Source organism: Chiloscyllium plagiosum, unplaced genomic scaffold (assembly GCF_037043375.1).
Source record: "Chiloscyllium plagiosum isolate Xiang-an unplaced genomic scaffold, Cpla_swu_hap1 HiC_scaffold_3, whole genome shotgun sequence".
NCBI lineage: Eukaryota > Metazoa > Chordata > Chondrichthyes > Orectolobiformes > Hemiscylliidae > Chiloscyllium > Chiloscyllium plagiosum.
In genome coordinates this window covers 54,320,450-54,345,186 of record NW_028270141.1, presented here as the reverse complement: position 1 = coordinate 54,345,186, position 24,737 = coordinate 54,320,450, and the positions used below count along the sequence as shown (strand labels likewise).

At 42.0% G+C, this 24,737-nt stretch overlaps 1 protein-coding gene across 15 annotated transcripts in view; it reads right to left on the bottom strand.

Annotated features, from left to right (window-relative positions):
• Nucleotides 1–24,737, bottom strand: part of adgrb3 (adhesion G protein-coupled receptor B3) — an 858,467-nt gene that overhangs the window by 119,280 nt on the left and 714,450 nt on the right. For all 15 annotated transcript variants that reach the window (XM_087979341.1, XM_087979352.1, XM_087979359.1 and 12 more), the window contains 2 exons: nucleotides 4,055–4,205; nucleotides 3,759–3,828 (listed from right to left, as the gene is read on the bottom strand). In XM_087979341.1, coding sequence (XP_087835467.1) covers nucleotides 3,759–3,828; nucleotides 4,055–4,205 — 221 coding nt within the window. The remainder of the gene's footprint in view (nucleotides 1–3,758; nucleotides 3,829–4,054; nucleotides 4,206–24,737) is intronic.

Below are 24,737 nucleotides of genomic sequence, written 5' to 3'. Positions count from 1 at the left end.
GAACTTTGGAATTCTCCAACCCAGAAGGCTGTGGATTTTCCATCACTGAAGATATTTTAAGGCAAGATTTCTATCTTCACTGGGAATTGCGTGATATCGGGGAGTTGCCAGGAAAGTGACATTGTAGCCCAGAATCAGCTATGATTGTATTGAATAGTGGGGCAAGCTCTATGGAGCCCATGTCCTGCTCATAATTGTTCTATTCTTATGAACTCCATGTAGGGCTGAAAACTGATGTATTACATTCATTTCTCAGTCCAACTTCAGGTTCTTCAGTCAGGCTTACAGCAGGATTGTTACCAGGGAGGTGGAGTGGGGGGTGGGAGAGGAGGAGGAGGAAGATGTCGATGTTGGTCTCTGGTTATCACAGTTATCAGCATCAAGAGCATGACTTTTTGGCAAATACCCACATGCATAAAACAAGGGACAAAGAGGTCAAGAAAAATGCAAAGGAGAGAATTATCCGCAAGATGCAATGCAAATTTACTAGTCATAGTGATTACAATTACTCAACACCATCTACAGTCACAAAGGAACTAAAATGCTTAACTGATCAAAATGTTCATACCATGAGAACTATTTCAGCCACACTCCAGATGCACTATTGGAATTTAGTTTGTAGGTAGAAGTGCTCAAACTACAGTAATGTTTAAATCTTGGTTAAGGAGAAAGTGAGGTCTGCAGACGCTGGAGATCAAAGCTGAAACTTTATTGCTGGAACAGCACAGCAGGTCAGGCAGCATCTAGGGAACAGAAGATTCGACGTTTCGGGCACATGCCCTTCTTCAGGAATGAGCAGAGAGTGTTCAGCAGGAGAAGATAAAAGGTAGGGAGGAGGGACTTGGAGGAGGGGCGTTGGAAATGTGATAGGTGGAAAGAGGTCAAGGTGAGGGTGATAGGTCGGAGTAGGGTGGAGGCGGAGAGGTCAAGAAGAAGACTGCAGGTCAGGAAGGCGGTGCCGGGCTGGAGGGATTCGGCTGAGACAAGGTGGGGGGAGGGGGGATGAAGAAACTGGTGAAGTCCAAGTTCATCCCCTGTGGTTGGAGGGTTCCCAGTCGGAAGATAAGACGCTCCTCCTCCGACCGTCGCGTTGTTGTGGTTTGGCGGTGGATGAGTCCAATGACCTGCATATCCTCGGTGGAGTGGGAGGGGGAGTTGAAATGCTGTGCTACAGGGTGATTGGGTTGGTTCGTCCGGGTGGCCCAGAGGTGCTCTCTGAATCGCTCCGCAAGTAGGCGGCCTGTCTCCCCAATATAGAGGAGGCCACACCGGCTGCAGCGGATGCAGTAGATAATGTGGGTGGAGGTGCAGGTGAATCTGTGGCGGATATGGAAGTTTCCTTTGGGGCCTTGGAGAGAAGTGAGGGGGGAGGTGTGGGCGCAAGTGTTGCACCTCCTGCGGTTGCAAGGGAAGGTGCCGGGAGTGGAGGTTGGGTCGGTGGGGGGTGTGGATCTGACAAGGGAGTCGCGGAGGGAGTGGTCTCTACGGAAAGCTGATAGGGGAGGGGAGGGAAATATATCCTTGGTGGTGGGGTCCGTTTGGAGGTGGCGGAAGTGACGGCGGATGATGCGCTGTACATGGAGATTGGTGGGGTGGTAGGTGAGGACCAGTGGGGTTCTGTCCTGGTGGCGGTTGGAGGGGCGGGGCTCAAGGGCGGAGGAGCGGGAAGTGGAGGAGATGCGGTGGAGGGCATCGTCGATCACGTCGGGGGGGAAATCTTGGTTACAATGGTGGCGCAGGAAACCACATGCAGCCATGTATGCCAAACCCTGTGGGTTGTCAGTGATTCTTTGTTTATTTTGAAGCAGCGCCTGGGACTCAGCCAGTGAAAGCTTTTGGGCTGTAATCAGAGGGTGATGCATGTAAAATCGGGATCGCCCCTTCTACTGGATCAGTTCTGATAAAGGAAGGTGTAACCTGCTCTCAGGAGATCACCAGCCACTTACAACATACTCATGTTAATCTGCATTCATTTTTTGTGGAAAAATTAATCAAATTATCTCATAATTCAGATGAAAGAGTATTTTATTTAAGGCAGTATGTAAATATATTGGAGGCACTCCGGAAAAAGGATTCTGAGGGGTCTTCACTGGTGGATATGAATAGCATGTTTGCTCTTATGAGAGAATCTAGAACTAAAGATCATTGTTTAAAAATGAGATGTCATCCATTTAAAACAGAATTGAGGAACATTTCTGTTGTCAGTTTTGAGTGTCTTTGGAACCTTCTTGAAAAGGCAAAAGGTAGATACTTATTTAGCAAAGTGGAGTGAAATATTATCACGGTAGGAAGGAATGTGGAGTTGAAGTTCAATTGCATCATCCATGAGCAGGATTGAAGGGCTTATTGGCCTATTCCTGCTCCTTGCTTATACGTTCATATTACCCAACGTAACGAAAGCATCAAGGCTAAAAGTAAGTTCCCCCTATCCATCCCTCACAAAAACTTTGAATTCAAACGAGTAGACAAAAGCAACAGCTCCAACAAGTTAAACCATATGCTTCAATTATTGTCACTGGTGATTTATTTTAAAACATTTCTTGAAGGTGAACAACAAAATTGTATGTGACACAACCATTTAGTATTTCCCCTTGATGCACAGCCTAAATTCACAGCCCATAAATAACTCATTGTTAAAGCCCATTCAGCCCAACCAATGCCTTGGACAGAATTTTACCTTTCAAATTAGGTCCCCAAACACGGGTCAAGTAAGGTCCTAACCTTGCACTGCTTCCACATTCTAGAAGGAAGAACCAGTAAAACTGACGAATGAGACACACTGGTCTGAAACATCTTGTATACTTCACTTCTAAGTATTTACTTTTAAGTATTTTCTTCTAAGTATTTTGGGATGGGAGAAATTTTCTCCAAATTGGTCAATGATTGCCTAGAGGGTAGCCTGGCACCCCCATTACGATCGCAGATGGGCTCTGAAAGTTGGAGGGCCGAGCAGACCAGGAAACAATGTCTCCATTTTGAGGCCACCTTCTTGGCGCCCTGTAAAACACTAAAGGAAAAGTGGCTGCAGCTACAACGGTGTCATTATGTGGGTTGGTTGTCATGGTAGTAATCAGAAGTTGGGAATGACCTCTAAGTCTGTGTGTAGGGCTACAGCCTTACTCTGTGGTCTGTTGTCAGGAGACAAACTCGACAGCTCGTATCAGCCTGTGTCAAAAGCTATTTTATTCCTATTAATTGCCTATCCACTGCCTTCTATTTAACTGTGCAGCGACGTTTCCATAGTCATAGCTTCCTAGTGGGCATAACTATTTGGGATTGACAGCTTTTTTTTGGTCTATCAGAACATTGGACCAATAGTGGGAAGGAACCTTTCAGTTGCACACTCTCATTACCGAACTCGAGGGCAGATGTGAAGGGACTATCATAGATGGCGTAGGGTTAAGGTCAAAGGTAGGTGGTCTTAAAACTCAACGGTTTGATTTGACTATTTCAATTAATCATAGAATTGCTATCTGCAGCATTGAAACCCACCATTTTTTTTTTTAAATCTCATTGACAAAACATCTTTCCAAATATTGGAATCCATATGACAAGATCAGGAGACAACATTCTCCACATCCCAGGAGGCATACCTGGTTGCACAATGAACAATTCTAAATGTGCAAATGTTCTTGAGAGGTGCATTACTGAGAGGGGCAGAAATTCCCACCGCTTTCATTCCCCACCCCGCTGAAATTCTCATGGAGGTTGTCAATTAGATGCTATTTCAGTAAAGCAAAACTTTTGAAGTGACTTACTAGTTTGATGTACCATATCCTTTAGCCTTTGTAAATCCCATAGATATTGCCACCACCAATGCTGGTAACCCTGAAGAAATAGATTGTTATTTGATAAGAAAATTGGACAGGAATAGAAGTGCTTTTCCACTGTAAGGACAAATACATCAATTATGTGTCAAAATATTTATGAAGCATTAATGTTTATTTGAGTATATTATATAAGGGGTAGAAGAAGGAAAACTTTTTTTTGTTCCAACATATTTCTTATAGAATAATTTACAGCAATGAAAAATGTATACACTTGTGATGCTTACCCCAGCCAAGGCATAGAAAACGTTTGCGGATGAGCCTTGTTCTAATCTTCCCTGTAACGGCCATGTATGACTGCCAAGCTTCCGTCAAAACCCAGCAAAAAGAAGCCAGAAAGAAGAAATGGAGAAAGGCAGTCGTCATTGTACAAACACCCTGTGCATACAAAAGAGACAGAAATATTTAATTTTGAATGGCATGGATCAATGTGACAATGCTGAGAAGGAAAGCTAGCCCTGTTTTAAAGAGTTCATGGATACCCAGACCTTATTTTGACCTGTTTCAGCCTGTGGAGTCAGGATCCAGGCTTCCATCTGCACAACTGACTTTTGAATAGGTTGCACGACAGGGCTGCTGTCCGCAAAACACCACCTCCATACCCCAACCATAAAACTTCAGCCAAGGTTTAGGTAGAGAGGAAAGAATGGAGGAGTTCAAAATTATATTTTAATGTTGTTTCCAATGAAAAAGCTGAGACTTGCAAAACACTATGGTATCAGAATCGACGTTTCGGGCATAAGCCCTTCTTCAGGAATGAGGAGGGTGTGCCAAGCAGGCTAAGATAAAAGTTAGGGAGGAGGGACTTGGGGGAGGGGAGTCGAGAATGCAATAGTGGAAGGAGGTTAAGGTGAGGGTGATAGGCCAGAGAGGGAGTGGGGGCGGAGAGGTCGGGAAGAAGATTGCAGGTCAAGAAGGCGTTTCTGAGTCTGAGGGTTGGGACTGAGATAAGGTGGGGGGAGGGGAAATGAGAAAGCTGGAGAAATCTGCATTCATCCCTTGTGGTTGGAGGGTTCCGAGGCAGAAGATGAGGCGCTCTTCCTGCAGGCGTTGTGTTGCCATGGTTTGGCGATGGAGGAGGCCAAAGACCTGCATGTCCTTGGCAGAGTGGGAGGGGGAGTTAAAGTGTTCAGCCACGGGGCGGTTGGGTTGGTTTGTGCAGGTGTCCCAGGGGTGTTCTCTGACATGTCCCGCAAGTAGGCGGCCTGTCTCCCCAATGTATAGGAGGCCACATCGGGTGCAATGGATGCAGTAAATGATGTGTGTGGAGGTGCAGGTGAATTTGTGACGGATATGGAAGGATCCCTTGGGGCCTCGGAGGGAAGTGAGGGGGGAAGTGTGGGCGCAAGTTTTGCATTTCTTGCGGTTGCAGGGGAACCCGTGGCTGAACACTTTAACTCCCCCTCCCACTCCTCCATCGCCAGACCATAGCAACACGACGGTTGGAGGAAGAGCGCCTCATCTTCCGCCGGGGAACCCTCCAACCACAAGGGATGAATGCAGATTTCTCCAGCTTTCTCATTTCCCCTCCCCCCACCTTATCTCAGCCCCAACCCTCAGACTCAGCACCGCCTTCTTGACCTGCAATCTTCTTCCCGACCTCTCCGCCCCCACCCCCTGTCCAGCCTATCACCCTCACCTTAACCTCCTTCCACCTATCGCATTCCCGACGCCCCTCCCCCAAGTCCCTCCTCCCTACCTTTTAACTTAGCCTGCTTGGCACACCCTCCTCATTCCTGAAGAAGGGCTTATGCCCGAAATGTCGATTCTCCCGCTCCTTTGATGCTGCCTGACCTGCTGCGCTTTTCCAGCAACACATTTTTCAGCTCTGATCTCCAGCATCTGCAGTCCTCACTTTCTCCTACTATGGTATCAGAGCCCCATAGAGAGAATACTTAAAATCCAGCATATCATCTATTCCCAACCATCACCTAAAATGATTGTCAAAAACTTGCATTTCATTGCGGCAAGCTGTAGGCAATGTCTTTTTGACATTCATTACTTTGTATATATCCTTCTTGGGCAGATGCCCATTTGTTTCTCACCAGCTTGTTCCAGGAGATATGACAATGCTAACGGAATGGACAAACTGGCAAATTAATAGAATTGCTTCATGCCAAGGCAATAAATGAAGTACAAGCTTTCCATTAGTCAATAGATCACTGATGCTATTTTAGGCATGATCAGTACATTAGCAGGATAATATATTACTGCTAAATAGTAAATGGGACACCAGAATTTTAGTCCTTCTTTGAACTGATTAAAATGATTATTGAATACAATTAAAAGGTTTATGCTTTATGCTTCAATGGATCAATTTAGAAAAATAAGCCAAAGTAAATAGCTAGAAAGCTACATATTGTAAAACCATTAAATGCTGTGACTTGGTGTACATGCTTTTTTGTTTATGTACAATGCTGCAATATTATAACCTTTAGAAACAAATTTAAACCACAGGATGTTCAAATTCTAAATTCAATTATTAATTTTGTTGAGTATGGCTACTTTCAGCTTTATTAATCAATAGTTTTTTGGCTTCTCGAACATCAAAGTAAAATACACAGTAACTCCAAACACTAAATCTACTTCATCTTCAAAAACAGTTTTAAAAAGGATGGTGTTCAATGTGATTATAGTTTCTCATGAGCCATCTAAATGATGAATTAAGCGTCCAAGAAATACATAATAAAATACAAGTTACAGATGAAAGTAGTCTAGATTGGTGATCTCACTGTACAGTTCCTTCTTCAGCTTAATCAACTGATATGTAGCTGTGTGGTTTATTTCTGACTCTAAGCAATAATTCTAAATGAAAGCATATATAAGCTTAAAAAGAAGATACATGACTACTGAAACGTTTTGCCTTGTATTTATCTGGACAGATGCAAGAATGCCAAATTTCAAAAGGAGCAATAATTTGGCTTTCGGGAATGGCATTCCAAAAATTAACTGCTTTGCTGTATCTGTTTTCACTTCCCAACAAAAGGCTTAAGGTGGAATCTTAAAGGGGTCAGAGCGATCTGAGTTATGATGAGACTTGTGGCAGAATCAGATAAGACGTCTGGCAAGGCTGATCTCAATGCCAGAAGCATCTCACTCCATCTTTGATGCTTTTGACAAGCAGTGTGGCAAGTTTCCTGCGAGGCAGTGACAAGTTGCCAAGTAAAATGGATTATTGCCTGTTAAATGCCTTGTTAATTGCCACAACTTGTCTGATTAATATTCTTGACTTATCACATGCCCCAAACAAGTTAGACATTGAGAATGCTTGACAGAGGTACCTGGTGAATTCAGCTTGCCACTTGCTCTGAATGACCTCCATATTGGATATCAGGCACCAACATCTCAGGGCATGGTCCATGGGTACCAGCCACATGCATTACATGGACATTAGCATCCAATATGTGTCAGTTTCCAAGAACCCTCAGGCACATCTCTGATCCACTTATGCACTTTAATGTTACATCTTGGGTTGCGCTGGCAACTATCATTGTAACCCTGCAACCAGAAAACTGTGCGCTCAGGGCCACAGGCCGAGTTCATGGGCTAGACCACACTGCATCGCTGGACCATTCACTCACTCTCATAGCACTCACTCATAACAGAGCACACCTGGATGCTCAAAGCATCCTTGCCTTGCATATTTGCACTTTGCTCCCTCAGAAAGACCAGGCTCATTAACTCTGTTTTGCCTTGCCATTTAATGCAGACATAAAGCAAGGGAGCTTGTCATGTTTGGGAGATAGCTTCAGTCAAATCCAAGGGAACAGCTTTTGCTCAGGGGGTCCTGGCACACTAAGTCCAGAGCAGCCTCCAATGCGAGTTCAGAGATTTGACAAACGTAGTCAGTCAGCCACTTAGGAGAGTTAGAGCCAGGATGATCTCCACGTAAGGGGTGAGAAGCTAAATGTCAGTTTTGATATTTTCTGCCCTATTGTGGGCTAATTTCTTCCTGGAATGAGAAAGAAGGGAGATAAAAGTAGGTAGCACAACTGTTACTGTTGATGCAGGATCTGGAGTTGCCCCCAGTGAGTGAGCAGCCAATGCAGAGGGCATACAGAGTAAGTGGAGTTGGTGCTTGGGACGGTGACAATGAATGAGGGAAAATGCCGCATGCATTAGTGAGAGTGGTAGTGCATGAGCCTTAGTGGAAGGTGGGTAGGGTAGCAGAGATAGAGTGTGAGATATCAGAAAGAAGATAGTGGCATTTTTGCTGGTGGAGTGGAGAAGATCATTGGCTTTCTTCCTACCGCTGGACATTCCTTCAGATAGTGGTGACTTCAGTAACCTGGGTAGTAGCTCAAACCAGGTTTGAATAGTCCGGTGTCATGTCCTCCTCTGGTGGTCCTGGGAACGGGATATCCCGCCTGTGCACCACCCCATCCAACTAAACCTCCAGGTACCTACCCACAAAGTGGCACACTGAATTGCCATGTCTTCCATATCCAAGACAAAATTCAGGAACCATGTGGTGCAGTTTTGAACTGACGGTGATTGTTGGGTGCACAGATTGTGGTGGTGTCAGGGATGCTGGTGAATCCTGGGAGGTCCACTGAGTTGTTTCAGGAAAGGTGTGTAGGAAGTTTGGACTGGAATTGGGTAGGAGTCAGTGAGGTAAGGCTAATAAGTTAGGGTCAGAAAATGCACTGGCCTCATGGGAGATATCCCAACAAGTGAACTCAATGCAACTCTGACTTAACCAAAAACAAAGGAAGATTCACCCTTGGACTTATATTACACTTTTTATGGCTACTGGAATCCTCAAAGTGCTTCACAGCTAATGAGTGCTTTTGAAGTGTGGTCATTATGATAATGTAGGAAACATGACAGCCAATTTGCAGACAGCAAGCTGTCAAAAACTGTAGTGTAATAATGATGAGATAATCCACTTGTCTGATTTAGATTAAACTGCAAATATTGGTCAAATTACTATGAAGAGGGGCCTTTCTTGTCTATGATACAATACCATGGAATGTTTTACAACTACCCAAGTAGGCAGATCGTGTCTTATTTGAATGGTTCAGCTGAAGATTGTACATCATAGAGTTCAATGCTTCATTTCTCCTGCAATCATTTGTCAGCCTTGTCTTTTTTGTGTGTTGATGCCTAGGAATGGGACTTCAATCCAGAACCTAATGATTCAGAAGTGAGTGTGCTGCCAACTGAGCCATAGCATCCTGAAATTTTCTTTTGGCTACACTCCCAAATGACTATAATCCCGGCTCAGTGATTGAATCCCCTCATCTTGGAATGCCTTTCTGTGCTAAGTAGTACAAAGACTTTGCATTTATTATTGCACCTTACTCCGTCCACAGAATGTGGATTCATGCACCAAAGCTGCAAACCTCTCTCATTACCTTGGCCTTAACATCCAAATAAACTGTCGTATGATCCTAATTTTGCAGAGAGCACGAATCCAAAAAAAAGGCAATAGAGCAAGAAACAAATCAATCCTTGTGTAACACTTGTGGAGATTGGAGAAATCCCTATCCACTGGGTGAAGACATCTCCATACATCCACCAATCCCAACTCCACACATAAGTCTATCAATTGTTTAGATTGTGGGGAGATGCGTGGGAGACCCGTGGGCACCCTATCCACTGTGGGATCCATGAGGTGTTTAAAGTCTCCCCCTACAACAGTACGGCATGTTCCAAGGGCAATCAACCAGAGTGCATCTATTGGAAATTTAAAGAGGTGTGCCGGGGTACATTAAACATTTAAAATACCATATTCCTCACCACATATTAAAGCTTTGAGAATCACATATTCATCCTTAATTTGATCTAACAACTGGAATGGGAGATTCTCCTGAACGAGTATAGCCACTCCCTTGATTTTAGTGTTAAAAGATGAAAAAAAACCCACCCGGTCAAATCCCCCGCCCCTGCTGCAACTTCAGATACTCCTTGTCATCAAGGTGGGTTTCTTGAAATCCTTCTTCTCCTTCCTAAGACATGAAAGAACTTTCTTTCTCTGAATCGGTGAGTGACTCCCTTTGATAATCCAGGTGCACCATTTAAATGAACAACTAGCCATAGTCATCTAAAACAGCCTGTGAACCCCTGAGAGAAGGAACCCTACTCATGACATGCCGAGTGCAAACAGTGAAAGACTCATAGAGCCTGAAGAACATATCTATAAAAACTATCAAAACAAAACTTTTAATAACTGCAACTACAGTAAACCATTACAAAAAATAGTTAATAGCAGACTTTCCCCCTTGCCCATATGGGGCACTCACACCTCCATGGCTCCTTCTTGCTGAAGCTGTGTCCCAAACCCAGGCAAAACAAAGAGTTTTAAAAAAATCTTATAAGCACAAGAATTAGAAGTGAGGAGAAATTAATTCTCTCAAAGGTTTGTGAATTTGTGGAACTCACTACCTCAGTGCAGTGAATGCTGGGACACTGAGTAAATCTAAGGAGGAAATAGACAGATTTTAATATGTAACATGTTAAAGGGTTATGGGGAATGGATAGGGAAGTAGAGTTGAGCCGAGATGCAATCAGCCAAAGTCATATTGAATGGCAGAATAAGCTCGAGGAGATAAATTGTCTACTCTTGCTTCTATTTCTTATGCTCCTTTGTTTAACTGGATGAATTGATCCTTAATATCAATTGAATGGTCTGGCAGTTCAGTCTTGAAACTTTGAAAATGCTCAACAATCTAGCGTCCATGACTCCCAGGGTAAAGAATTCTAAAGAATCTCAATCCTTTGCTTAAAGAGATTTTCTATCTCAGTCCGAAATGACAAATCCATTACTAAAACAGCAATGTCTCCTTATTGTAGACTCTCCACCTAGGGTAAAACAGCCACTCAGATTGCACACTGTAAAGCCCTCTTAGGATGTCACATGTTTCAGCGAGATCACCTCTCATTCTTCTAAAAACTGTAGATTACAGACACTTTACATCAAGAATCGAGTAAAATTTTGTTGTAGTCCCTCTGTGGTAAGTATATCCTTCATCAGGTTGAGTGACCATACCTGTAAAGACTCTGGGCGAGGTCTCAGCAAAGCCTGTACAATGACAAGGCAATGCACTTTTGAACTCCAACCCCCCTTTCTATGAAAGGTGAGCACACAATTTCCACAGACAAGCTGTCCTGTTTGGTGCCTTGAGGCATCATAGACACATAGAAAATAGGAGCTGGAGTAGGCCATTCAGCCCTTCAAGCCTGCTCCACCATTCAGTATGATCCTTTATCTCTCTCTCTTTCTTGAACTCATTCAGTGACTTGACCACCACAGCCTTCTGTGGTAGAGAATTCTACCCATCATTAATCTTTGAGAGAAGAAATCTTTCATCTCACCCCAGATGCCAATTGGAAAGAGAAGCCAAGCATCTGGGAGGTTCTGTATCATTGCTGTCACTCCTACCTCCATACCCCCATCACTCTCAAACCCTCTCCCAACAGCAAATGATAAGTCCATGTCATCTCATAACAGGATCTAGCCCTGAATATGGAACAATCTGAAAGATACAGCATTGAAGGGTGCCATTCATCACACCTGATTCAGGTCTTTGGGAAGGTGACCCAGTTTTATTCCAAAACACTCTTTTATCCCTCATGGCTTTTATTAGCTCTTCAAGTACATTCTGAAGACCCTTCTGAAAAACACAAATTGCAAATTGTCTCAGATAAGGAAATTATTACATTGGCTTGTTGCATCTTGTTGCATGATGCCCATTATCCTCATCATTACCTTGACGAGTTGGCTCTGATGTAGAACCTAAAATGCCAAACAGGAGCAATCACATTGCTAATAAAATTCCTTCATTGCCCTTTCAAACAATTCACTTCAAGTCATAACATATTTGGAATATAAAGAGCTGCCATTTTGTCTGCTCTATTTCTTGTGGCCAATTATCTTTAACCTGCACTCTGTTTATCAAACCTTCCAATCAGTGGAACTAATTTCCCCCCTACTTATCATGTTAAAACTGCACATAATTTGAACACACCTATCAAATCTCTTAACCATGTAGTTCAGGGTGTGTGGGGTAGATGAGTAAGCCATTATAAATGCAGGGTTACTGCGATAAGATAGGCGTCGAGGTGGAATGCTCTTTGGAGGGTCTGTGCAGACTCAATGGGCTGAATGGTCTCTTGCTGCACTGAAGAAATTCTACAAAAGCATTATGACTACCCCAGTTAATTTTGAGGGTGTTGATATCTCCTCATATCACTATCCTATTATTTATCCATCTCACTGATATTTGCCTACCTATCTGCTGTTCTATTTCTCTCAGGCTGTTAGGGGGCTTATTAGCAATGTGATTGCTTCTGTTTAGCATTTTAGGTTCTACATCACAGCCAACTCCTCAAAGTAACGATGAAGATAATGGGCATGATGTAACAAGGTCCAACAAGCCAATACAGCTATTTCCTTAGCTGAGACAGGTGACACAGGAATTTCCTCACCAAAATCACCAACTGACTGTAATTTCAGGCAATGGATGAGGATTAGGAGCACTGAGTGGAAGAAAATTAACTGGACCAACCACTAAAAGATCTTTTAGGTACAATTTCAGGTAAGAGGCTGAAAATCCTGCAGCAAATAACTCACCTCCTGATAGCCTATCATCTACAAAGTCACAAGTCAGAAGGGTGATGGAATCATACTTACCTTGTTAAGTGGTGCTCCAAAAACACTCAAGAAGCTTGACACCATCCAGGATGAAGTAGCCCACTTGATTGACACCACATCCACTGTCAGTCTGTTGCTGCCCTGCCTGGCTCCTGATGTTTGGCCTGGACAGGATAGATGGCAGGAGAATTGGTGTCGTACTTTGTTGCAGGAACATGGAGGACCTGGTGGTCAGTGCAATAATCATGAGGGAGTTGGTCCTCTGTCAGGACGAGCATAGTCGGGTATGACATAGGCCCTGCTAGTCCGGACTGAGCAAATTATATCCCTCTTTGAATAGATTCAGGCCGGTTTATATCCATGGAAAGTGGCCTGTCTTTTTGTCTGTACTAAACACCACAAGTTAGAAGTAACCTGAGCCTGGTATCTCTCAACCACAGTATGCCTGGTATCACTGGCTGAAGAGGCATGGCACAAATGCAATGCAGGAATGCTATCAGCATTCAGGTAGACTTGTTGTATTTGCATTGCAATTAGTACAAGAAAGGTTCACTGCATTACTCTCTGGGATGAGGGGATTGCCCTACAATAAGAGAATTAGTAAATTGGTTCCATGTTCACTGGAGTTTAGAAGAATGAAAGATGAATGCTATTGAAATGTTCTAAAGTAGATGTTGAGAGAGATTCTTTCTGCAGGTCAGGGAATCGAGAATGTCGTGGGGCACAGTCTCAGGATAAGGGGCTAATCATTTAGGCCTAAGTTGAAGAGAAATTTCTTCATTCAAAGGTTGTATATTTTGTGGAATTCTCTTTCTTAAAGAGTTGTGAATGCTGTATCTTTGAATAAATTTAAGACTGGGATAGACAGGGTTTTAGTTCCTTGGTGAATCAAGGATTATAGGATATTGAAGCTAAAGATCAGCCAGGATCAGATTGATGGGGATGGCCGAGTTTTTTGTAGAGTCGATCCTTGCTTCTATTTCACGTTTAATTGCCATTCATCTGCAACTTGGTGTCACGTTTTGGGATGGCCACGGGAAAAACGCAATGGAAATTTCATGAGTGGTGACACGTGTCTGAAAGACTGTGATGAAGATACAATATTACAAAGAGATAGTGTACAAGACACTGCATGAGTCATGCCAAAAGAACTTGAAGTTGGTGATTTATTACACTTTACCACATAGAATGTTTATGGAATATTTACAAAGCCTCTGGACAAAGAGAATAATTAACTTTTCAGTCATCAAGAACAAGAAGACTCAACAGTTCTGACTTTCAAGTTACCTTACTGATTTAAGGTTACCTGTATTTCTACCTATAAACCTGCAAGGGGCTGAAACAGGTGTCCAGCAGAAATACATAATTGCCTTACAGTGAATCGACAGCCAACTGTTCATCCTCCAAACTGCTAACCATTGACATTCATGGAATCATGTTTCACATGCTTTTCAGTGATTCCCCTGTCTAGTGTCACTGCCATTTTCACTTGGTTTGAAATAACACTTGACCATATTTTACAAGTCCACATTTCTTGCAGGGAGTAACTGTCTCCCTAAAGCCTGCCTACCATCTCCAAGGTAAAAGTCAGAAGTATGATGAAATATTATCACTCTCTCACCACCTTTAATGTTCACTGTCTCCACTACAGACCTACAGTGGAGGAGTGTGCATCACCTTCATCAGCTACTCACCAAAGCTCTTCAGTAACACTTTCCAAACCTGCAACCATTACCATTTGGAAGGACAATAACAGCAGATACATGGGAACACCAGTACCTGCATGTTCCCCATTATGCCACTCACCACCCTGCCTTGGAAATATATTGCTAGTCCTTCAGTGTTATCGGATCAATATCCTAATACTCCCTCCCAAATGGTATTGTGCATATATTCCTATTCGGCAAGGACAGTTGAGGGTCATAATCGACAGTTTGACACCACCTTATCTGGGGCAATTAGGATGGGCAATAAATGCTAGCCCAGACAGCAACACGAATATCCTAAGAATAGATTTTAAAATCAATGGTAAATAAAAAAAAACAAAGTTGATGAAGAATCAGCTGTTGATTTGCTGTCAATCTGTTTTGCTCCATTGGCATGAGCAATCTACACTTGGTATGTCTTAATGCTATTAACGTCTTTGGATAGCAAGCTTTCAAGTGTTGCTGATCTCATCTTTGCTCATCTAAAAGAGTGCAGAGAGTTAAAGACAAATACGTCATGCAAATAACATTGCATCTCAAGTGAAGGCTTTCAAATGGATCCTGTAGAGAGTGTGACGTCTGTTGAGATGACTGATGCTCCTCTCCAGCTGGGAGATATTGACAGTTGTTCAGTGTGAACATGGAATATGTTAAATCACCATTAGCTCTAACACCTCTTATGTTAGCTACCTGACAGCGGAGATGACCAATCCCTCAGAGCCAACTCTACTTGACAACATCTCAATAAGCAATGAACAAGCAAAATCCTTCACACAAAAAAAAACAAAAGCTGAGGATTTGAAGATTTGAGACAGTTGGAAAAATTTACCATTGCTCTAGTAATGGCATCAATGCTTTAAGAACACGAGGAGGCCATTCAAATCCTTTACTCTGTAATTCCATTCAATGAGTGTGGACCTGATCTCAAATCCATTTGCTTCCCTTTTCTCCATAGCCTTAGTTCAATTATCAACTGCTGTTTTAAAAGCTGAATTGAGCAGCATGCACTCTTAGTTTGAGAAGGGGTTTATATTATTCATTGTGTGAAGAAAATGCTTTCTCACCGCATTCCTCAGTGTTAAGATGATCTGCTCTTGTTCTGGACTCTCCCACCAGAAGAAATTGTTTTTTCTGTACATGACCCCAGCAAGTCATTCAATCACTTTAAACATGCAAGTAGATCACAACCACTCAACCTTATAGAGTCCAGGAAATGCAAGTCAGGTTCATGCTACCCATCCTCAATTTAAACACAAGCTCTTGGTAGTTTTCTGCTCAATCTAAATTGTGCATCCTTCAAAGCCAATATATCCTTCCTGGGGTCAAGTGCTCAGTACTTGATACAGTATTCCAAATGTAGTCTGACCAAGGTTGTAAACATCCTTCATTTTATAGTTTAATCTTCTTGAGATAGAAGTCAACATTACATTAACTTTGATAACATCAGTGCATATGTGCAGAAAGTAAACTCATTTCTGCACAGTGCTCCTCCATATTTCCTAAGTTCCCACTTTTTAGAAAGAACACTTGGTTTGGATCCAAAATACATGATCTCATTCAAATTTGAACTTTGCTTGCCATAAATTTGCACACTCCCTTAATCTGCTTATGTCTCTTTCTAATTTTGTATCTTATTGACATAATTTATAGTCTTTCCTAACTTAGTGCCATTTCTCTACTCCATCATCCAACTTATGCATAGAGACCTCATTTTCCATGAGGCATTTTGCAACCAATGTAATCCAGTAGACTATTTGCCGAGAAAAAGAGATATTTTGTCGAAGCTTTTAATCTTGTAGTCGAGTACTTCGACAAACTCTGAATTTCAACAAGAGGTTTTCTTTTCATCAATACTGTTGAATACAATAGAATTAAACTCTGTTATCTCTGGGTTTAACTCCTCACCATATCATTAGGTTGAAAGTTTCTCAACATTTCTGACTGATCTATAGTTGGACTTTGTTTAGCAACACTGTAGTTTTAAAATTCTCATCTTTTGCTTCCTTGACTCTTCTTGACCTCATCCACATCCTTCTAGTCTTATCCCTGTAAAATTATGCATAAATTTGAAATCTATTAATTTTTCTGGCTTCTTGCATGTCCTGAACTTTCCAAGCACTAAGCTTGGAAATTTCTTCCACAAACCTCTCCATGTCTCTCATTCTCTCTCTCAATTTCTTAATTGTGTCCCTCTGACAAAACATTGATGTAATTATCTTAATATTTCATGTGGATCAAATCAAATTTGGTGCTGATTGCTCATATGAAATGCCTTACAACTGTCTGTTAACAATGCAAAAGCAGGCTGAAATTATTGTAAGTGTCTTCAATGAGAAAAGCAATTGTATTGAGTAAATCAATTGACTGCTACGACATCCCCCTCAAAATCTTTTCAGCGAGCATTCTGACTCAAGATGATGATTCTTCTTTGTTCAATGAATAAAATTGGACTTCCTGAGACAGTAAATCAATTCAAATGAATCAACTAGCTAATTAGACACTTTAAGGTCATTTATTACAATGAAGTGATAGATTGCTGTGGAAAGAAGCATTAAATCTGAAATTGATATCTCAAATTATTGAGAAAACTGCCCGAGTAATTCAATCTATTTTTAGCATGGGGCAGCATGATAGTCCCGTTGATTCCACCCTCTGGCGACTATCTGTGTGGAGTTTGTACATTCTCCCTGTCTGCGTGGGTTTCCTCCAGGTGCTCTGGTTTTCTCCTACAGCCCAAAGATGTGCAGGTTAGGCGGATTAGCAATGCTAACTTGCCCATTATGTCTTGGGATACGCAGGCTGGGTGGATTAGTCATAGGAAATGCAGGGTTACAAGAATAGGGCGGGGGGGATGCTCTTCAGAAAGTCAGTGGGAATTCGATTGATTGATGGGCCTGATTCCACACTGTAGGGATTCTATGAAAGACACTTTCCTGCCTTGCCCATAAATGTATTGCGCCCTTTGAATTTTGAAGCTTCTCTTCTTTATTAGTGCATTCATTGTTGTAATGAAAACTAACACAAGGCATTGTTGCTGTATTCTGTTATCCCTCCCTTCAACGGTGACTGTCCATGAACCCTTGGAGTTCCTATTGAAAGAGGCATTTATAACTTTTCGATACAGCATAGAATTAAATTACTTAGGCCAAAGGAAAAAAAAATCTGCTGCTCTGTGATATTAAAACTGCTGGAATATTGTGGAATTAGAAGTCCATTTGATTAATTTACTAAAACACTTGCACAAATACGTGGCATGCTCACTGAACCACAAAATAGTCCAAGAAAGTGCCACGACTCCTGTCTTACAGTCTATCTAAAACTTTATTCCTTTTTCAGACTACAGTAATCAACTAAAGAACTGGGATTCCTAACACATCTTTTGTCTGATCACAGGATATCTCAATGTGCTTTACAACAAATGAAGCGGTTTTTCATTAGTTACTGTAGTGAAGCCTCTCAGTGTAAATTAAGAGCCAAATTATGCAGAGCAAGCCCTCACAAATGGGAATGTGACAATGATCAGATAGTAGTTTTAATAATGTATACCTAGGGATAATTTATTAGAGTTTTACAAGATGGAAAGAGGGAATTTAGCCCATTATGTCTGCACTGGTCATCAAGCACCTGTCTAATCCTATCTTCCAACACTTGATTGCCTTATACATCATGGTGTTTCAAATGATCATTTAAATAGTTCCTAAATTATGTGAGTTCACATCTCCACCACCCTTTCTGGCAGACAGTTCCAGAAACCTGTGGAAAAAAAATCCCGAAACCTATTGCCCCTTATCTTAAATTTGTGCCCCCTGGTTATTGATCCCTTTAACAGAAAACATTTCTTCATATCTACTCTATGTCCCTCAGGACTTTGTACACTTGAATCAGGTTGACCCTCAGCCTTCTCTGCTCTAAGGCAAAGAACCCCAATCTATCTAGTCTGCTGTTTCTTTAAAGATGAATTACTCCAGCTCAGGCAATATCCTAGTGAATCTCCTCTTTGCCTTGTCAAATGGATTCACATTGTTCTTATGGTTTAGTAACTAGAATTGCAAGCACTACTCCACCTGTGGCCTAGCCAATGTTACAGCTCTGTCATTACTTCTGTATTCAAAGCTTTGACCAATAAAGGCAAGTATCCCATATGCCTTCTTAACCTCCTTATCTACCTATCTTGCTGCCTTCAAATATCTATCGGTATTTGCATCAGGCTCCCTCTGATCCTGTGTACTTCCTCGGGGCCTATTATTCAACATGTACTTCTTACCCTGTCAGATCTCTCAAAGTACAACATATCATACTTTTCAGGATTAAATTCCATTTGCCACTGTTCTGCCCATCTGACCAGTCCTTACATATCCCCAATAGTCTACGACTTTCCTTCTCACAATTTACAACACCATCAATTTTGGTGTTATCTGCAAATCTGCTGATACCTCCTACATTCATTTTTCAATCATTATTGTACACAACAAACAGGAAAGGAAATAGCACCAAAACCTGTGGTATGCCACTGGATACAGCCTACCAGTCACAAAAACATCCTTCAACCATCATCTTCTGCTTATTGTCAGTAAAGCAATTTTGGATCCAATCTGTCAAATTGCCTTGGATCCCATGGAGTCTTAGCTTCGAAGCAGTATGCTATGCAAGACCTGATCAAAGGCCTTCATGAAGTCCATGTAGCTGACATGAAATGCACCTACACAACTAGTTAGCTCCTCAAAACACACTATGAAATTTGTTCGACATGACTCCTCCCCATCCCCCCCACCTCCCCACCTCTTACGGAAAGCTAAGCTGACTATCCTTGATTAATCTTTGCCTCTCCAGATAGAGGTTAATTCTATTCCTCAGAATTTATTCCCATTAGTGTCCCAACCACAAACATTTGACTCATTGGCCTGTAGTTTCCTCATTTATCCGTACCACTCTTCTTGAATAATGTACTGCATTAATTTATGTCAGAGCCCCTGTAATCTCCTCCCTTACCTCATATAGCAGATGAAGATATACCTAATCTGGCCTGGAGATTTATTCAATTTCAAACCTGCTAAATCTATTAACATCTTGCCCCCTTTAATGCTAATTTGTTCAAGTATATCACAGACTCTCCTTTGTAATTACTAGACCTACAATTTTTCCTTCTTTATTATGAATACAGATACAAAGTACTCATTTAAAACCTCAGTTGCGTCTTCTGGCTCCACATGCACATTGCCAATGAAGTACCTAAGGGACCCAACTTTTTCCCAGTTTATTCTCTTGCCCCAAATATACTTATAAAATGTCTGTGATTTTCCTTTTTGGTCACTATCTCTGAAATGCCACACCCTCTCCATGACTACATCCATCATCTACCCAACACCATGCCTCCCTTATTGGGTTTCTACCTGGTGCCTTCAAAAAGCCCTCCTTTAAGCTTTCCACACTTGTCTATCTGAGTTAAGTTCACATCCCCTACTATAAGTATTTTATTATTTTTACACTTCTGAGATTTGCCTACATGCATCTCTCTAACCTTTTGGAGATCTACACTGCACTGAAGCAAAGTGATTTCCCCCTTTTTGTTTTTAGATTCTACCCATATGGCCTCATCTGAGTAATGTTCTAAGAGATTATCCCTCCTTACAGCAAGAGTTGGCTCCTTGATCAATACTGTGATACCACTTCCTCTTTTACATCCCTCCCATGTCTTGCTGAAATATGTCATACCTTGGAATGTTGAGCTGCCAGTCCTGCTCCTCCCTCAACCATGCCTCTGTGATAACAACAATATATCAAATATTGGCAGAGACTTCTCTGCCCTTCTTCAAAATGATACCGTTGATTGTTTTCCATCAACAGAGCAGGCAGATGACACTTCTTATGAAGGGCTTATGCCCGAAACTTCGACTCTCCAGCTCCTCGGATGCTGCCTGGCCTGCTGTGCTTTTCCAGTGCCACACTTATCAAGTGGTCTCCAACATCTGCCATCCTCACTTTCTCCTACTTCTGACTTAGTGCCATGCCGAAATGTCTGCTGCAACTTTATGCCTTACTCTTGAGTGAGTCTTGAACCCAGAACATTCTGATTCAGAATCAGAAGTCACACAATAACAGGTTATAATCCAATAGGTTTAGTTGGAATCACGAAGTTTCAGAGCGCTGCTCCTTCATCAGGTGAAGTCAGGTTGACTTTATCTGATGAAGGAGCAGCTCTCCAAAAGCTTGTGATTTCAAATGAACCTATTGGACTGAAACCTGGTGACATGTGACTTCTGACTTTATCCAACATCAGCATCTCCACTTCTGCTTCTGAGGCAAGAGCACTACCCATTGAGCCACTGGTGACTGGGAAATCAAAATGCACTACCACCATATTAATATTTCCCAATGCTTCAATTTGGCAAAACTTAATAGGAAAATAGAATAATGGTCACTGCTAATAAATGAAAGGATTAGTACATTCAATATTAGCTATTGTATGATTCAGTCACTGCATTAATCAGATTCGCTGGATCATTTTAGAGTCATCAGCATCTTCACATAAATATTTAAGGCACTTAACACTTAGTTTTTAGCATAACTAATGTCTGGTATATAAAAAAAGATATTGCTGGGTTGATAATCGAATCATGTTCTAGCAGCAGAATCTATTTTACGCTTGCAGTGTAATCATTATTTAAATCTTTCATGACTGGTTACTATGGTGTTGTAATAAATTCATGAAAGGAAAGCCTAACAGGATGGAAGACTGTTTTAAAACCAAAAGCATCCTGCTGACCTCAGGATGAGCAGCAACCTGCTTTGCAGGTGTAATGTGGACCACTTTTTGCACCTGAGAATTTTATAATACTTAAAACATGCAAAATATTTGACGTGATAGGGCAAGATTCATGCACAACAGTGGCAAATTCCCAATTGATTCTCTTTATTGCTTATTAAACACCATGTTAATAGCTCAACTAAAAGATTTCTCAGATTCAACCTGCTATTTACTCCCAAAGTTCTCCATGTTCTGAGTACAGACATCTCAGGCCAACTCCATAGCTAAACCCACATTTGCATATCCCTGAGCCATTTCGAGGACACTTCCACACTTCAATGTCATACCTTGTGCTGCACCAGCAACTACCATTGTAAAGCCACAGAAAAGACACAGTGTGCTGAGGGACATGAGCTCAGTTCATGAACTGGGGCAGGCTGCATCACCCAGATCATTACATAATGCCATAGCACTTTCATCGCCTTTTTGTCTTTGCCCTCTCAGCCAGAGATACCAGACTTGTACTACTGCTGTCTTGCCATGCTGTAAGCACAGACACAAGGCCAGGAGGCTTGGAATGGCTGTCAATAGATCTCAGTCAAGGAAAAGCCTTCAATCAAGGGTTTGCAGTACAGTTAGTCAGGGAAGTCTCCAGTATCATTCCAGTTCTGATTGGATGGTCAGAGTCAGCAGGTGACTGCAATTGGTAAAAGATGTTGGAGGCAATAGTGAGAGAGGTAGAGAATGAGCCTTGTTGGGAGTGAAGTCCAGTAGCAAAGACTGAGTGAGTGAAGTGTTGGAGAGAAGGTGGTGGCATTTACACTAACGGAGTGGAGGGCACTGGATCTTCTTCTTATAGTGTTGAATATTCTGCCAGATAGCTAAGACTGCTTTACTGGATGAGAACCTTGGACCAGGCTGGCATGGTCTGTTTCATAGACTCCTCTGCAGGCCCTGGGAGAGAACGTTCCATCTATTGCCCACTCTGTGCAGCAGGAGCTTCAGATCCCTCCTTGCAAAGTGGGGCACTGATTTCCCCTGCCTGCCATGTACTCGCCAATCATCAAGAATCGTGCAGAGCAAGTCCGGACTGACAGTGCTACACAATGGGCTTTTAAGAATGCACCATTTTCAGGATGCCACCGATTTCTAAGGGTATCCTGGCAATGGTGAGGTGCTCAGAAATCAGTGAATGGTAAGATGGTGCGTTACATTGATGTGATTCTCAGTGCGAGGGCTTAGGCTCCAACTAATGTGGTGGGTTTGGTAAAATATGACAAAAAAATGCATTCAGCCTCACAGTGAGATTCACTCTGTTAAATCCAATGCAGCTCTTACTTAGGCATAAAAAAAATTCAACCCCACATCGAAGAACATCCCATTGCACAATTTAAAGAGATCTACCCAGTGAGCAGTCCTGCCACACCAACAAGTGGTATTGTCAGTCAAATGGATTTTGAAAGGGCAGCGTGAAATGGATCATTTGAAATGGACCTTTACAAAAAGATCAGCTCATGACATTTGAAAATTCATGGTGGGATGCGTGCTGGTGTAGAGACATGTACAGTGCTGTTAGGGAGGGAGTTCCAGGGTTTAACCCAGCAACACTGAAGGAATATTTCCAAGCCAGGATGGTGAGTAGTTTAAAGGGGAACTTGCAAATAGTGGCATTCCCATGTATCTACTGCCATTGTCCTTCCAGATGAAAGCGGTCCAGACGATGCTACCAGAGATGCGTTGGTAAATTACTGCAGTGCATCTTGTAGATGGAATACACTACTGTGACTGAGTACCAGTGGTGGAGGGAGTGAATGTTTGTAGCTGTTGTGGCAGTCAAACAGGCTGCTCTGTCAGTACAATTCAGCCTTTCGAATCTGGACTGACTAAACTACTCTCAATCTATACGAGTCCCACTTTCCAGCACTTCACCACAGCCTTGAATGTCATGACATTTCAAGTGCTACTCACTTACTTTTTTTTATTAATCTCCACATTGAGTTGCAAGATTTGATGAGGATAGTCAGCATAACTTTGTTGGAGGTCATAACTGGATGATGTTAAGCTTCTTGAATGGTGTTCATCCAGGCAACTGGGGAATATTTCATCACACGCCTGACTTATGTTTTATAGATGGTGGACAAATTCTGAGGAGTTGGGAGATGGGTTATGTGCTGCAGAATTCATAGCCTCTGACCTGCCCTTACAGCCACTGTATTTAAATTGCTAGTCCAGTTGAGTGTCTGGTCAATGTAAGCTCCAGGATGCTGCATTTGAACATGGGCTACTTCAGTATTTGAGGAGTCATGAATGGTGCTAAACATTACACAATCATCAGTGAACACTTTTTGACTTTATGATAGAGTGAAGATGTCTGGCTCTCAGACAATGCCCATATGAATGCTTGCAGCAATGTCCTGGGAATTAGATACTTGACTTCCAGAACCACAACTGTCTTGTTTTGTGCCAGCAGAGAGCTTTTCTCCCTTGCTTCGCTTGATGTCAGGGACAGTTACTCTCACCTCAACTAAACTGATGAAAGGGATTACTGACAATGTAAAATTAAAAGAAGTTTGTAAAAAGTGCATAAAATATAGTTCCAATAATAATGAGTAGGCGGGGTACGAAGAAAAGCAAAGGGTAATAAAAAAGCTGGAATTACAGAAAGGGAATATCAAAGGATGTTTACAAGGATTATCAAACTTAATTTTTTTGTTACAATAACATTCGGGAAAACATTGTAATAGCCTCCTGCAAATTGAGAATGGTTATTAAATCTACACTGCCTATTTTCACATGTAACTGATACGCTTGAGGTCATTCCTGGGTAAGGTATTTATTTGAAATGATTCCTTAGTTTGGACTTTGAACCTGTCCTCCATTCTTTCTATTTTAGAGAAACAATTTTCAGTGCATACGGGGTTATGAGGAAAAGGCAGAAAAGTGGTATTGAGAGTTCTCAGATCAGCCGTGACCTCATTAAGTGGTGAAGCAGATTCTGAATGGCTGACTTGTGTTCCTATGTCTCATGGCCTTATAAATATTGTCAATGAAAATAATGCTAGGCATGAGGAATAATTACAAAACACCAGTATTTACAGTTGAAGAAGTGATCAGCATACCAATCTTCTCAAGGAAACTAATGCTGAATCAGGATTCTCCAAAACAAACCAAAGCAAAATAATACTGGTGATGAAGAAAATAAAAGCACCAAAAATTTCAGAAGCAGTTACTTACCATCCAGTCTTTTAACCCAAGTAGCTGAGAACTGTCTTAATTAGAATATTCCAAAATTCTCATATTTCAAGGATTGCTTCTTCTGCCACACAAGGTACATTCATCCTATGGTGTGTGCACATGCAGTCTTGTGGCAATGTTAAAGGGATCATGCAGTGCAGCAGATAGGATATGGTGAATGAAAGGCAAAATAGGAGATGTGCAAGGAACTGAAGGTAAATTACTGAATGACAGGAGTCAAGAGCTGGGGTAATGTATAGGAATTGTAACTGGCAGGATGTAATCAGCAGCATCTTGAAAGGATCTGTACTGGGATCTCACTTTTTCAGTGAGATGGTTTAGAACATAGAACATAGAACATAGAAGAATACAGCGCAGTACAGGCCCTTCGGCCCTCGATGTTGCGCCGATCCAAGCCCACCTAACCTACACTAGCCCACTATCCTCCATATGCCTATCCAATGCCCGCTTAAATGCCCATAAAGAGGGAGAGTCCACCACTGCTACTGGCAGGGCATTCCATGAACTCACGACTCGCTGAGTAAAGAACCTACCCCTAACATCTGTCCTATACCTACCCCCCCTTAATTTAAAGCTATGCCCCCTTGTAATAGCTGACTCCATACGTG